General features: G+C 34.8%; 1 protein-coding gene across 1 annotated transcript; it reads right to left on the bottom strand.

Moving 5' to 3' along the window:
* Positions 1-1516: 1516 nt before the first annotated feature.
* LOC126553356 (KRAB-A domain-containing protein 2-like) lies at positions 1517-4944 on the bottom strand. The gene is made up of 3 exons (XM_050208537.1): positions 3873-4944; positions 1648-1866; positions 1517-1530 (listed from the first exon to the last, which is right to left on the bottom strand). Exons 1-3 carry the CDS (start codon positions 4942-4944, stop codon positions 1517-1519), a joined length of 1305 nt encoding a protein of 434 aa, XP_050064494.1.
* Between the last annotated feature and the right edge of the window lie 10555 nt (positions 4945-15499).

The raw sequence follows: 15499 nt of genomic DNA, 5'->3' as shown, positions 1-15499 counted from the left end.
GTAATCATTTAAAGTTTTTAAATATAGCAATTAGCTAATATTAATTGTTTTTTTAATTATTATTTACCTATTCAATTTTAGTTTAAATCTCATTTTTGGTGGCCCTACCCAGCAAAAAATCCTGGCGCCGCCACTGGTTTTAACGTTTGTCAGTGAGCATGTATCATAATCGACATTATAGCCGTCTGCTACAGTACCGGGGGAATAGGTGAGAAAAGCAATTATCAAGCTCCTAGGTTTTTCCACCTGCGATCACATTTTAACCATCCACGAGTGTTAGCTTGTCTGTGGCAGATTCGGAAGCTCCCAATTTCTAAAAGTGCAATTTATCATTTTTTTGTTATCCACGATTTTCATCAGCTTCAACCTCTCCCGATCATCGACTTTGATCACAGGCACTTTCCACAACACACGCATAAGCTGAACTTTGACTTTCCGAGCCATAGTTTTTCCCGCTTCGCTCGTTAGGTCCTCACCGCCCGCAACACTACTTAGATGTAACGAACTCAAATCCGACATCAATCTGTTTAATATGAGTTGCTGGCTGCAGTTCACAATTATGCGTTTATAGTCTTCACAAAATCCAAAAACATACTTTAACGGTATACACCTGCTGAACGTACCGTCTTTAACAAAATCTACATTTTTGCACTCAATATCCCAGGCCGCGTTTTGCAAAATATTTGCATCTGCAGGAGTGTACGAACAGTATCCCTTCATCGCACTATTTATTACCGACTTAGGTAGAATTTATTTCGTATTTCATTTCGTTAAACAAATTTGTCAGACCGTTATGTGCGATATTTATGATCGTCTTCATTTCGTCGGGCTTTATTATTTTTCCTTCGATATAGATAAAACTCTCACTCGGTAGAGTATGTTCATCTCGATTTTGTATGGCGATCCGTATCTCGTCACCGTTGTTCAATGCCGATGACGAAAACGGTAAAATAGAATACATAAACATTTCGCGTATTGGGGACTCGCTAATATACGGCCCACCAACGTCCAAAAACGATTTATCCATAGTGTATATGTCACAGTTAAAACCCGAAATCCGTCGAAACTAGTTTTAACTAGTCAAAACTAGTTCCCGCAAATCCCTTTAGTCACTTCTGGTTTTAACTTATTTTTATTTAGTTAGAACTAGTTGTGTCTAAAATATATCAGTGAAAACTAGAATTATCTAGTGAAAATTCGTATTGTTTATACAGATAAGTGAAACTAGTGTTAACTAGGGAAAAGTAGAAATATAAGTAGTAAGTACATATTATGATAATTATTAGATATAAACATTTATTATATTATTTATTTTGACAGGATAAACTATCGTGGCATTTAGAGTTACATAGAATTTTATTTTTTTTACATAAACAGCGATTTGTTCCACAAGATTTTTTGCATGTGCATTTTACAAAGCCTTGCCCTGACCCCGTTGATGCTTTTGTTGCAGCTGCACGGAGGGAAATATGATTCTTTGGAACTTGATTTTCCGTGATGAATTTTTCTTCACATGTTATAAATTCAGACCTGAAACAATTTTTACTGATTAGGTACTTACAAATTACAAATTTTATTTTATTTGGTAAATAAAAAGGTGATAATGAACGCACCTACAGTAAAGTTTTTCTAGAATTCCATCCTTACATCCAATTCTATATAGATCGTACTCTGTTTTTTCTAACACTACTCCGATGAGATTAGGATGATCTGTTTTGCCTTTGTCAACATCTGGAATGCGGATTACTACGTTGACCCCAACATCAACCGCAGAAAATTTGTTTTCTGATCGAGTCATCATTCGAGTTGCCTGTTTTTCCAAATTTGCATGAGCTTCTTTTCTAATTGAATCTATGGTATCTGAAACTTATCAAAAAAATATACCGCGTTTATGTAATTATTAGATTTGTTGATTACTTTGATATTTAACTCGATAAGATTAAATTTAATACAGAAAAAAAAGCGGGCAAGTGAGTACCGCTCTGCTGTACATTAGGTGCCGTATGGATCATTATTATATATTATAGGAGTGTTAAATTTGAATCCAATGATAGTTATCATTGTATACGAAAAACGATTCTGAACGAAGATGATTTGTCAGCCTAGGATATAATTTCTAGTGGTTGGTGAAAAAGGTGGTTTATGTTTTAATGACCTGAATACAACAAAATTTAAGTTCTTCTATAATAATTGTAAGTTAAACTTATGAAAAACCTTGTATTAAATTTTCAACTCTTAGCTACTTATACAAACATTTTTATGAATTATACCTACAAAATAATTTGCAAATATTCATAATTTTAACGAATTTTCGTCAAAATTTGAACTTCAAATGCTAATAAAAAAAAATTGTGACTATGTATTCTTATAATTTTTTAATCACTATAAGAATAACTTATGAGGAACTTTGCATTAAATTTTCAAGTATTTTGATAGGGCCAAAAAAATTTTATCGACCCTTCAAAAAAAATTTTTCAGAAAAATTGAAAATTTCAGTTGTCTATAAATAGCTCAAAAAAACTCAAAATATTTTGAAAATTAAATCAAGTAAATAAAATTCCAATCTAAATAACTGGTAAAATTTTCAAGTATCTACGACTTATACTTTTTGAATTATAACAAATATCAAAAATGTTTGAGGCTAAACCGTTATTTAGCGCGGTTTTGTAAAAATTTAAATTTCAAACACTCATAAAAATTTTTTGTCTGAATCCGGTAGAGTTTTTTTTACAGATATTTGAAGAAAAATGTATGGAGAACCTTGTACCAAATTTTCAAAACTTAGTTATAAAAGAAAAAAATTTTATGATTTTTCAACTTCAAAATTACTTGCAAATTTTCGCGTTTTCGACAGATTTCGTAAAAATTTGAACTATAAACTCTTATAAAAAAAAATTGTGACTAACGATTTTTAATTTTTTTTAGCTACAATAAAAACAACTTATAAGGAACCTTGTATTAAATTTTCAAAACTTTTTGGTCATCCAAAAATTTTTTATCAATACTTAAAAAAAATTTCTCAAAAAAATCGAAAATTTCAGTGGTCTATAAATAACTCAAAAAAAGTCAAAATTTTTTGAAAATTTATCTATATACGGATACCACTGACATTAACATTTGGTGAAAAATTCAAGTATTTTCAGCAATTAGTTTTTGAATTACAACCATAAAAAAAAATCGATTTGGTCGAAAACTGGATTTGCGTAAAATTTCCCGTTTTTCCGTCATTTTTTTTTGGTTTTTCTCGATTTTTTTGAAAACTGTTGGAAAATGTTAACTTTTTACCTCTATAATGCACCAAGGATATTCACTTTTACATCGGAAACCACCCCCATAGTTTGAAATTGGAGCATTATTTCGACTAGTTATGCTGTACACAGACACAAAAACAAAAAAACAAAAAAAAAAAAAAACACACACCATTGTAAAATCAATACATTCATCACTTCGTTCAGAATCTAAAAATATATATTAACTTAAATCAGTTTAAAAAAAGTCGATTTATTTTCAAAATTTAAATTGTAAATTAAACGAGTTAAGTTCATAAGTTTATTAGAAAATAAAGTATATAATAGTATATAATAGTTATGTTAAATAGTTAAAAAAAAATTAACTTAGTTAATGCCCACCTTTGGTATGAAATATTTATAAGAATTTTTGTTTTAAGTTTTTAATCCTTAACTATAATAGTTGAAATTTTTATAATTGTTTAACTAAAAATAATTTGAAAGTTTTTGAAAATATGAGTAGTTTTTAAATTATAAAATACGTAAATAAAAAATTTATTTTAACCACTATAAAAAAAAAAATTACTGCAAAATAAATATGAATACTATCTAAACTTAATTCCTATAATTAAAAAAAAAATTTACCTGCAGCTTCCTGTTCAATCATATTTTCACTTGCAGTTTCAGTACTTCTAAGATTTTCAAGTTCATCCTCGACGTTTATAGTAGCAATCAATTCATCGGGCAGGTTAGAGGTTACAAGCCCCACTCTTGTATCAACCCCAAACATTGCTTTATAGGGCGTCATATTTATCCCGGCGTGGTGTGCTCTATTTTTCATAAATTGAACGAACTTTAATCCGATAGACCAATTACTAGATTTATTGTCTGTCATCCAAGAAGCGAGCATTCGCTCCACGTCTTGGTTAGCACGCTCTACGGAGCCTTGGCTTTGTGAATGCCTAGGTTTTCCGTGCACGATTTTTAACTCTGGCCATAGCGCTGTCAGCTCTGTAATTACATTGTTAACAAATTCTCTACCATTGTCCGAATGCAGAAGAACCGGAGCACCAAAAGTTAAAAAAATATCTAATAAATGGCTTGCAACTTCTTCTGCACGCTTGGTTTGCAAGGGGCGGAGCAGAACAAATTTTGTCAGATGATCTTGATAATTAAGTATAAATTTAAACTGTGCATCGGGCTGCGACTGCATGTCTATCAAATCTATTTGACATCTACTATTAAATTCAGTATGCAAAATCGGTTTTGAAACGAGTCCTTTTTTTCCTATTTTTTTCTTTTTTTGGCACGTTTCACAGAGGGACAAAAAAATATTTATCATATCAGTGGTGATGTTGGCGTACTTTCTTGAAGTTTCAACCTTCAGACGATCTCTTCCTCCATGCCCTACAGCGATGTGTGACAAATCAATGACATCAAAAATGTCTTCCATTGGCAAATAATATTTAACCGGATCTCCGCGGGTCACCAGCTTTTTTGTACCGCCAATTTCTAAAACATTAAACCGCTTCATCCTTCTATACTGAGTCGATGTTTTTTTAGTTGCTGCTATTGCATCCTCGACCTCTTTTAGAAGTAAATCATAAGCATCTCTTGTTATTATATTATAATGATTGTCTTTTTTTTCTTTCGCCAATTCAATAAGTTTCTTAAAAAATCGTTCTTGGGTACTCATTTCTGTCTCAGTTTCCGACATGATACGAAAATATACGAAAAAAATATAATAATATGCGAAAAATGGAACTTAGAATAAAAATTGGGCAATTCGCGACAAAAACACGTAGGTACAACGACTACAACGAACACAATCGCACTGGCGAAACACGGCATCTCCGACGATATAGGTTGATATCTATTATCCATATCAATAACGTATTATTGTTAATAATATTGTAGGTAAAAATAATTTGTCAAAATTACAGTAACTGAGTGATGGGCGACTAGTTTAAGTTATCTTAATTGATTTGATGATCGGCCAGTCGAATTATCGAGTAATATTTGTCGCGGTCGTTATCGCGACAACGGTCGCACAGCGGTCCAGCAGTTGCGTGGCGGCCGTTGACGGCTGTCTAGCCTAAACAACAGTCGCCGGACGTATACTGTAATTAACTGTTATATTATAATTATTATTGCATTTATTGTAATTACTGAAATAAAGTGCCGTCCGTTCTTAAACAATGCAACGTATTCGTTTGTTATCCGAACCCCAACACCCACATATTTATGAAATATATCGTCTGTGGTCGTGTGCTTTTTATACTATTTGAGTTCGAATACATGCAAATTTTTAGTTAAATCTAGTTTATACTGACTTATTTGAAGGTGTGGTTAATTCTAGTTTTAACTAGTTAAAACCAGAAGTGGCTAAAGGGATTTGTGGGAACTAGTTTTGACTAGTTAAAACTAGTTTCGACGGATTTCGGGTTTCAACTGTAACATATATAATATAAAATAGATATTTACTTGCTGGCGATAAAGCGTAAAAATTCACAGTTTTCTTTTGTCAACTTTTTATTTTTTCCGATATTAATATTGGCTTTTCTACGAACGACACCACCGGTGCGATGTGATGCTTGTCTGTTGACCGCCGTCGCCGTGGCTTTAATGCGGTTATTACCACAAACGTACGTATATTTATCGTCGTTAAATTTCAGACCCATTTTTTATAAGAAGTCTAACGTTCACAGTTTCGCCGCGAAAATCAATTAATCTTCCGTTTTGATCGGTTAACGAAACACGTACGAAATCAATTGTATTTGTCTTCAGTTTATATAGCACACAATATTTCGGTATTTCAACTATTTTATAACCGGGTGGCACGGCGGGATAAAACTAGCGTATCGTATGTGATTGTTGCCCGTTGTCGAATGAGCCTAAAGCTAAATTACATTCGACTTTTATCGTGTTGACATTCATAATTTTCACTACTCGATCGGATTCATGCCTGCGATTGCGCACCAAAGTACGTTTGTCGAAGCCCAATAACGGTGCGATGCTATCTTTAACGTTCAGATCGATATCACAATTACAAAGCAACGTACATTTTAATGTACTATTATCTGCCGATAAACTGAAAAAAAGTACTCCGAAGTCCTTCAAAAGTTCGCGTATTTTAGCTTCCAAAGAAATTATTTCATAACATCCGCTTGGTATTTTAATCTAGGCCGCTTCCTCCCGCTCGCTGTGGATAATATGTAAAGTGTCGCAACCGGCACCGACGTTAAAGTATTGAATTATATGTCTGTATACTTAGAAGCCCGATTTCCGATTTATTCCCTACTTCTATTGGTGGAAAAAATAGCATTCCAATTCGGCACTGCTTCCGCTAAGCGATAGTGTTTGCGATGACATTGCAATGTCGACAATTATAATATATATATATATATAATTATTTTTGTATTGTAGTTAAAAATTTCAGACACAATTAATGTCCGCAGTTAAATGTATTGTATGCTTGCTCGCGCTCGTAATTATATACGATATCGAATCCTTTAAAATATTTTTCAAGCTGTAGAGGTGGCCGTGTGTTCCCGAAACTGTCGTAGTAATGAACTAGTTTTACCGATTTTTCTATAACACACCCAATGAGTACCGTTATTTTTTTCAAAGTCCAGGTTAACGACGACTGTCTCCTTGTATTTAGGAGCTGCGGGCAACCTGTCTATGCTATATACGCCTCTGAAATGTGGTATTTTCTTGTATTTTGCGTATTTAACAATTTCGAAATCAAAAAGAGCACGATTAGGTAGAGTTTGTTTTTTTGTCTTTGATGATGATTTACTCGCCGCCTTCATCTTCCTAGATTTTTTTTTATTATTCATCGTTATTTTTCTCTTTTTCGTAGACGTGCCCGACTTTTTCCTAGATGCCATTTTCGATTTACCACGGCCATTAGATTTCTTTACAATGGCATACGAGCCAGCACCTTTATGCGGTGTCAAATACATTCCTTTACCTAAATGTATAGGCGATTGGCTGCCAGATCTAATACCATGTATTGTTCTCACGATGTTGGCTACTCCCCCACTCAGCGTACCCAAAGCCGTAAGACCAGCCAATATCGGAATTAGCGAAAGAGAACCTCCTGTTTTAGGTACTCTGATCACACGGGGTGGTTTATTTTTATTATTATTATTTGATCGCCCTCGCGTTTTTTTCACATGCTTTCGCGCCACGTATACAGCTGATTTAATTAATTTACCTATATGTTCTGTTCTCGATCCCGCTTTCACCGATTTTCTTAGCGCTTTTTTACACGCTTTGACAATATTGACGAAACCACAACCAGCGCCGATTTTGCGTTTAGCTTTCATAGCCATCGTTACAAGCCACGCGGCGGCTTTTTCTTTACAATTAGCGTCTTTCGCAAGCACTCTGCTCCAAGAACGCTCTTCCAATACACCGTCGCCGCGTTTCGTTCCGATAAAGAATTATTTTTATCGTAAGCTATATCGTGGTTTCTGCACGCTGAATCTAAACCGTTTATTCCGGACTGACCGAGAGCAAGACTTTTTTTTTAAATCAGTTCCCGACCCACAGTACTGATAACCGGGTAGATGTAATTCGAACGGTACACTATTTATTACGGTGTTTAATACCGTAATAGCTGTACCGCTATTGGTCTTGACCTTTGCACGTGACAACATTATATGAGCGTGACACTCGATCGTCACGTGTATTTATACAATGCGATTTGCGAAGCAGGAAATAAAACTTAAAGTTGATAATATCGACCCGTTGTCGTTATGTGATGGTAACGCCGCCACCCATCCACCGAGACACGGGCCGCTGTTTCCGAACACGATACGCGCGTTAATCGTCGGCCCGTCTGGGTGTGGAAAAACAAATCTTGTTTTCACACTATTGGTTCACGAGAACGGTATTAAATTTGAAAATGTATATATTTATTCAAAAACACTTGAACAGCCTAAATACGTTATGCTCGAGAAGATTTTAAGCGCCATTCCTGACGTTAATTTATTTAAATTCTAGGACAACGATATGGTGATATCGCCCGAAAAAGCTCTACCTAACTCAGTTATTGTATTTGATGATGTCATTACTCAGAATCATAATATACGATTTTTTTCGCGTTCTCTAGGCACCGTCAGATAGACGTGTGTTATTTAGCACAATCCTATTCACGTGTACCTAAACAGTTGATCCTCGACAACGCTAATCTTATAGTGTTATTCAAACAAGACGAAATGAATTTAAAACACGTCTCCGACGAGCATTGTTCTGGCGATATAAAATACTCGGAGTTTAAAGATTTTTGCATGACGTGTTGGAGGGGTGGACGATTTGAATTTGTCGTTATCAGTAGTGAAAACGAGCGTGATAATGGCCGCTATAGGCACGGATTTGACACGTATGTTATTATATAATAAGATGCTACTTTGAAATTACGTACATTTACTTGAGATCATGGATAAGGTAAACAACTCCTCGTCTCCCGTGTTATTGGAGGATATTATTCGAGCAAGGGCGAATATAAAACAAAAATATAATGCATTGAAAACCGGACGATTTGAAACTGAGTTGTTAATAAATAACACTTTTAGCTCTATTATTGAACCACTCAGTAGAATACAAGCAAACACCAAACGGATACCCTCCTTCCCGCCGCCAACGCAATCGCAACCAGATGTGCATTCTATTGATGATCGAACCATATCGTCACCACCACCACCACCACCACCGCACGCATCATCATCATCGTCGCCGACAACATACCGTGATTTGAATGAAAGGTTTGGGCCTTGGAAAAAGAATGACTTAGACAAAATAATATTTTCCTAAAATATTATCTAACGGTATATTAATAATGGGAAATAAAAAAATACAATTTTTCGATAATGCACTACATACCCACAGTCACCGGGGGTAATTGATTTAATATTTGTTAAATCCCCTACATCGAGAAAATACACGCAAACAGATTTAAATACGTATCAATCGATTTTAACACAAACTGCGGCACATAAAACGATAGACGGATCACGTATTCATAGCTTTACGGGTTCAAAATATAATGATATAATTTCAAAACTGTTTACTGGGGAGTGTAACATCACTCTTGGTACTGGTATTAATATGCGTCTCCAGAAAAATAACATTATATATTGGCAGGATCCTAATGAATTGGTAGATAGACTTCGTCTATTGTACGCGTCTCTCGTAGCAGGTAATACGTCGGTTCGTAACGAGATAATTGCGATTTGCGAAGAGTTGGTCGAAGCGAGAATATTGAAAAAAATTCCCAATGTCTAAACTCGCATTAGCGGAAGAACTCCACGGAGCGGCGAGAAGAAAATATCCCCGCCGTCGCGTTATTGTTCACGGTAAAAACGATTTATTTTAAGCAGAACTCGTAGACATGCAACATTATTCCTCCGTGAATAAAGAATATAAATATATACTATGTGTTATCGATTGTTTCACTAAATTACCTTTGGGCCGTTGCACTGAAATCTAAAAAAGGCGAAGAAGTCACGGCGGCTGCTGGTAAAATTTTCGCGCGGAATAGACCTAATCTATTACACGTCGACCGTGAGCGTGAGTTTTACAACAAGCATTTCGAAGCTTTAGTGAAGAAACACAATATAAAAATGTATAGTACGTTCAGCGTACTCAAGGCGTGTGTTGTAGAACGTTTGAATCGCACGTTAAAAGAGCGGATGTTTAAACATTTTACTGCTAGTGGCTCGCGCGTTTGGACATCGATTTTACCCACGTTAATCCATGACTATAATAATTGGATGCATCGAACCATCAGGATGACCCCGATACAAGCTGACGCGAATCCGTCCCGTGTAAAATTTGAGTATCCCGTGGTGAAGACGGAGAAAATAAAATTTAAAGTGGGAGATAAGGTTCGCATTAGTGTGTACAAGGGTGTCTTCACCAAAGGATATTTACCAAATTGGTCTACGGAAATATTTACAATTATTAAAGTGAACAAGACTACACCGAGTACATTTACGGAATAGAGACTATACGGGTAGACCGATAGCTGGCGGTTTTTACACCGAAACTGCGCAAAACAAAACTCCCCGAAGATTATCTGGTGGAAAAGTGATTCGCACTAAGGCCGTCGTGTTTTAGTCCGTTGGCTTGGTTTCATGGACGAACATAATAGTTGGATAAATAAGTCGGATCTTAAAATATAAATGTAGTTATCACGATACCATGGACCATAGGCGTGCGCACGGGGTATGCAGAGTATGCGCTTGCATAACTGCGGTTACCGGCTAGACACTGGGGGCACATGAGAGATGTCAGATGACTGATGAGACATGCACAAATTCTGTTCATAATTTAGACTGGTTAAAGTTATAAAATGGTAATACGAAATTCATTTTGAACGAATCTCGATAATATTTCAAGGAAATATGGGTTTTATTTTTAGTGTGGGTATTTATATTTTCCTAGAAATGACGACAAGTACATCTTTATCTTTACGATGTATATTTTAGTCCATGATTATAGCACATGTTTATTATAGTTGAATAATAATAATTTTATATATCCGTGGTGCATAGCTTGCTGACCAAGACGTGAACACCGATAAACTGATAAAAATATCTTAACCACGAGTTTCTAATCAAATTGTGTATCCTACCGATTACCACCAACTTTTAACCTATTGGCTAGTAATCGCACTATCGAGTATCGTGCGTTTGTGTAGTTTAATTATTGTTCTGTGTATTGTTTTTACAATTTACAACATTGAACATACAATATTGAACAATATTCTTTTTAGTTATTTTGTATTAATTAATATTAATACGATTCTTTTTCTGTCTTCTGTGGCCTATGCTAATATTAAAATGCCAAGTTCAAAAATTAAGCAATTAAGTGGTAGTGCGGAACGCAAAAAATCTGCTATCATGAATGACAAGAAAAATAAAATGAGAGGTGCAATGGAAAAATGTGTACTGAAGCGTAGTACAATTAATGGTAAGTCCAGTGATTAACTTACTAATATATGTTAAGTTTAGAATCATAATATTTGGAATATTCTTAGATAACAAATTATCAAGTATGCATGCTTATTAAAACATATTATTGATGGTTTTAAAGATATTTTACGATATTAAAACAAGTTCATTTAAGAATAATTGGTGATTTATATTTTACTATTATAGATGGTGAAGGTTTGCATCACACTACCCCACACGGCAAATTGAAAATATTGATATTTTGAAAATATCTTAAGAAAGTATTTTGTCAAATATTTCGTTGAAAATATTATTGAAGTAACTTCAAAATATTTGGTTCTATACATATTAAATAAAATATATTCGCAATATTTTCATAGTGTCGAGTATCAATAATATATAGTTATTATTATACATCTTAGATATTCAAAATATTTGAGGACTTAATCCTAATTTATTAGTCATTAAACATCTATATAGCTCTTATATTACAATAAAATATTTTTTCTGCTATTATATTATATTGATATGGTTATATTGTGTCCATCTTCACCTTTTGAGGCAGTAAAAACTCATGAATTTTCTATGTTGGCATCTATATTCTTGTAGGAAAGTGAATCTTGTCAATATGTTAATAACAGCAGCAGGGAGAAAGTAATAAGTTTACAGATGCTAATATACGCTACCTGCTGGAAAAAAAGCTGACAAGTATATCATCGTACAAAATAATATATAATATGCAGTAAATCCGGTTTAGCAAAAATTTATAAAATTACACTTATTTGATAAGTTATCCATTTAAAGATGATATCTAAGATTAACTTGGGGGAGTCGAATATAATAGTAGACTACTTAAAAGTATGACTATGGTAAAAAATAAAGAGTCGAGTATACTATAATTATTGTAGCTTGTACAGAAGTATATTATAAACATTTTTAAAGGCAGATTTTAATTTATATAATCGCCTACCAAGTACCAATTATTGCAGAATTGTTATTTAATAAATATAATTATTCAAAATTCACCAATTTTAGTATAATACTATAGGTAGCAGTATGTACAATAATGTATACTCAGTACAGAACGTGTTTTATTTCTTATTTGTACAGACATAATATTTTTAAGTGATAGAAAAGCAGGTTTAATTTTAATGAACAAAATTTAGAAGCATATTTATTTATTATCAATTTTAGTAAATAAATAGTTCAAAAATGAAAAAAAGTAAGTACATTATTTTTTTATTTTTTAATTTATTTAATTATTATAATCGAGTATATATAGGCGCAAGTATATATACTTATTCAAAGTTTTATTTATATATATAACTTTTGCGTTTTTGTAGTGCAATATATATTATCTATTAGGTATGATGGTAATTATATAGGGTATAGCTAGTATTTTTGGTGCAACTATGCAATTTATATATTTATACATATACCTGCAGTATAATTGCAATTTTTGCGTGTTTCAATAATATATGCAATTAAATTCAGTCTTTAATATATTATAATAATTAATATAATATATTGTCATCTATACAAGACTATACATGTATACAGTGTCGGCCTGGCCAGGGCAGCGTGTCAGCGATCGCTACCGAGGCCCTCACCTTTTTTAAATTTTTAGTTAAAAGAAATTTTATGTACACATTTATTATAATAAGTAATAACAAAATAATAGTTTAATTTTAATTATTTATTTTCTATATATTGTGTATGAAGTCAAATTGTTATGTACTTAAAAATAATACATTAATTAATATGCTACAATAAAAGTATTCATGTATATAATGTATATATTTTATATATGTATTTAAGATACCTATTACAAAACATGACTTTCAAAATTTAAACTCAATCTTAGATAAATTTTGACTAAAAATTGAGGCCCTAAAAAAAACCCTGCCTAGGCCTTTCATACCCCCAGGCCGACACTGCATGTATAAATATACATTCAACATTATACAACTGATTATAAAATATATAGGTATAGGTACCTTAGGATATTCTCAAAAAGCTTTGAACCCTATATATAATTCACCCCCTTTTACGGTAGGTACCAAATCGATTCCGGCTGCTATTATATTAAGATGATCCATAAATGCGTATATGTCCCATATAATATTGTTATATTATGTGATATGTATTACCTATTTACCTGTCTATTTATTGTATATTATTATTATAACAAAATTATTTTTTCGTAATATTTGTGTGCTGCATGTGTGACGGCGTTCACATGTAGTAAATTAGTAAATAGTAATAATGTTAATGTATTATAATAATATATGATGCGTTGTTGTTGTACAGTAAATGTTGTATTATCGACTATATTTAATTTTATACTGTATTAAAACATAATAATATAATAATGATGGGTAATTCCGTGTTATGTTGACGACTTATTATCGTTTACGCGCGTTCCTTACCGCTATCAATCGCTGCACCGCTGTCGCCTGTCTGTGTAGTTATTTATTTGTCGCGCGTATTCTCGTGTCCGTCCGTCGTCAGCTGCAGTCGTCTCTTCCGTCACTGAAACCAGTAAACCACATGGGGCGGGCATGGTACCTAGCTATTATAATATTATAATAATATTATATCTGTTGTACGTGCAACGTGCTCTGATACTTATATTAAATATAATACATAAATTACTACATACTGTAGCCGATAATAACCACAACACTAGGGGCATAACAAACTACACCCATATAGTTATGCTAGGGGGTAGCAGTCAAACAAGTAATGATGGAGTATAATAAATTAATATCTAAAAACAAATGGTAACAACCAATCGAAAGTATCATCGCCCGTATGCTTTCTACCCACAGGAAAATAATGACAAATAATCCAGGTGCCACCCGGTAGAATATACTAGGTGCGTAATCACTCACCCGGTAGAATATTACAAGCACATAATTTATATTATTGACGCACGACATCGTTCAGATAACGCAAAGCGTGGGTAGAAGCGGATGCAGGTGCAGATGACCAACAGGGACCTGAAGGTACCGCGGGAGTCCCTGGACGATATATAAGGGGGCCCAGATTAGGCACAATTCAGACGTGATCCACCAGAGTTAGAGCAAGCACCTTCACGTCACCCAGTTTAATATTTTATGTCTCCTGGACTTAGAATATTTTTCACAAGTTTAATTAAATTAATTAATTGGACTTAGAATAATTTTTAAATAAAAACACTTAGAATAATTTCGAGAGTTACATTTATTTCACAAAACCTTTCCGACTCGACATCATTCAACTGATTGAACGTGGCACGTTACATACGTCCGTCTTCGAAACTTCCCAAGTTCCGACGCCATTTCGTTGGCCCATCAGGTGCGTGTTCCGGCGGCGTTCGTGACACAATATATTAATATATAATAATATTGTTACTTGTGATCTGGATAACTAAGTATTCATTTTAATTTATCATTGTAGTGTTTAGCACCGTCGTTGTGATTCGTGGATTTCGGCAATCCCCAACGCAGTCGCTAACGGACTTCATTTCGCGCAAACACCAATTAACACGTCGTATCAACAACGGACAAGTACCGGTGCTAGCTGAACCGCAGCTAGTACATACGATAATTGGACTAACGCGAAAGGAATACCGTACGCACATTTTACTGCAACGTCCCAACACATTCGCGGACTTAAACTTAATAGCGGAAATCATGGATCAACCGGATAATCCGCCCTCACCTCCGACAACAGCAGCATTGTACACAAAACCCGGACGGTCGCGTACACCACAACCACCACGGCAGCCGCGAACGCGGGACAACACGCCCGGCAGACCACTACCGCGCGACCCGTGCACTGTGACTGTGGCGGACTGCACTGGAATAGCGACTGTCCCGAAAACGCACCGGCTTCGGGAAACGCCAGATGAGTCGGCGGACATTTGTCCGCACCGCCGCCTCACACACACACACACACACACACGATCACACACAAACTATCACACCCACACAAACAATGCTCGGCAACGCTGACGGGGATATAACCTTCAGACGCACATCAACACGCTCGGCGTCATCGAACATATCGCCCTCCCACACACATAAAAATTTGGTAGGTAGTAGGTCATCATCACCACACACAACGACCCCTACTGCGGAATTTTCACGTGCGCCGTCGGAATGCGTGCGTAGTTCAGAGGTAACCGGAACGGACGCCCTGGTAATGGCGGTACACACCGCCACCAGGGACACCGATTTCGAGGTTGAGAACCAGTTACCCAGCTACAGCACACACCCGTCGTCGAATGATGCTAAACGAACACGCCCCGACAAAATTCCGACC

This window comes from Aphis gossypii, unplaced genomic scaffold (assembly GCF_020184175.1).
Source record: "Aphis gossypii isolate Hap1 unplaced genomic scaffold, ASM2018417v2 Contig00215, whole genome shotgun sequence".
Taxonomy (NCBI): Eukaryota; Metazoa; Arthropoda; class Insecta; order Hemiptera; family Aphididae; genus Aphis; species Aphis gossypii.
This window is presented reverse-complemented; position numbering and strand designations above follow the sequence as displayed.

Excerpts from the sequence above, each read along its gene's own strand:
- LOC126553356 (XM_050208537.1), bottom strand. The coding sequence starts at position 4,944 with ATGTCGGAAACTGAGACAGAAATGAGTACCCAAGAACGATTTTTTAAG. Across the intron at positions 1,867-3,872 it reads GATTGAACAGGAAGCTGCAG|TTTCAGATACCATAGATTCA; the intron begins GTAAATTTTTTT and ends TTTTTTGATAAG.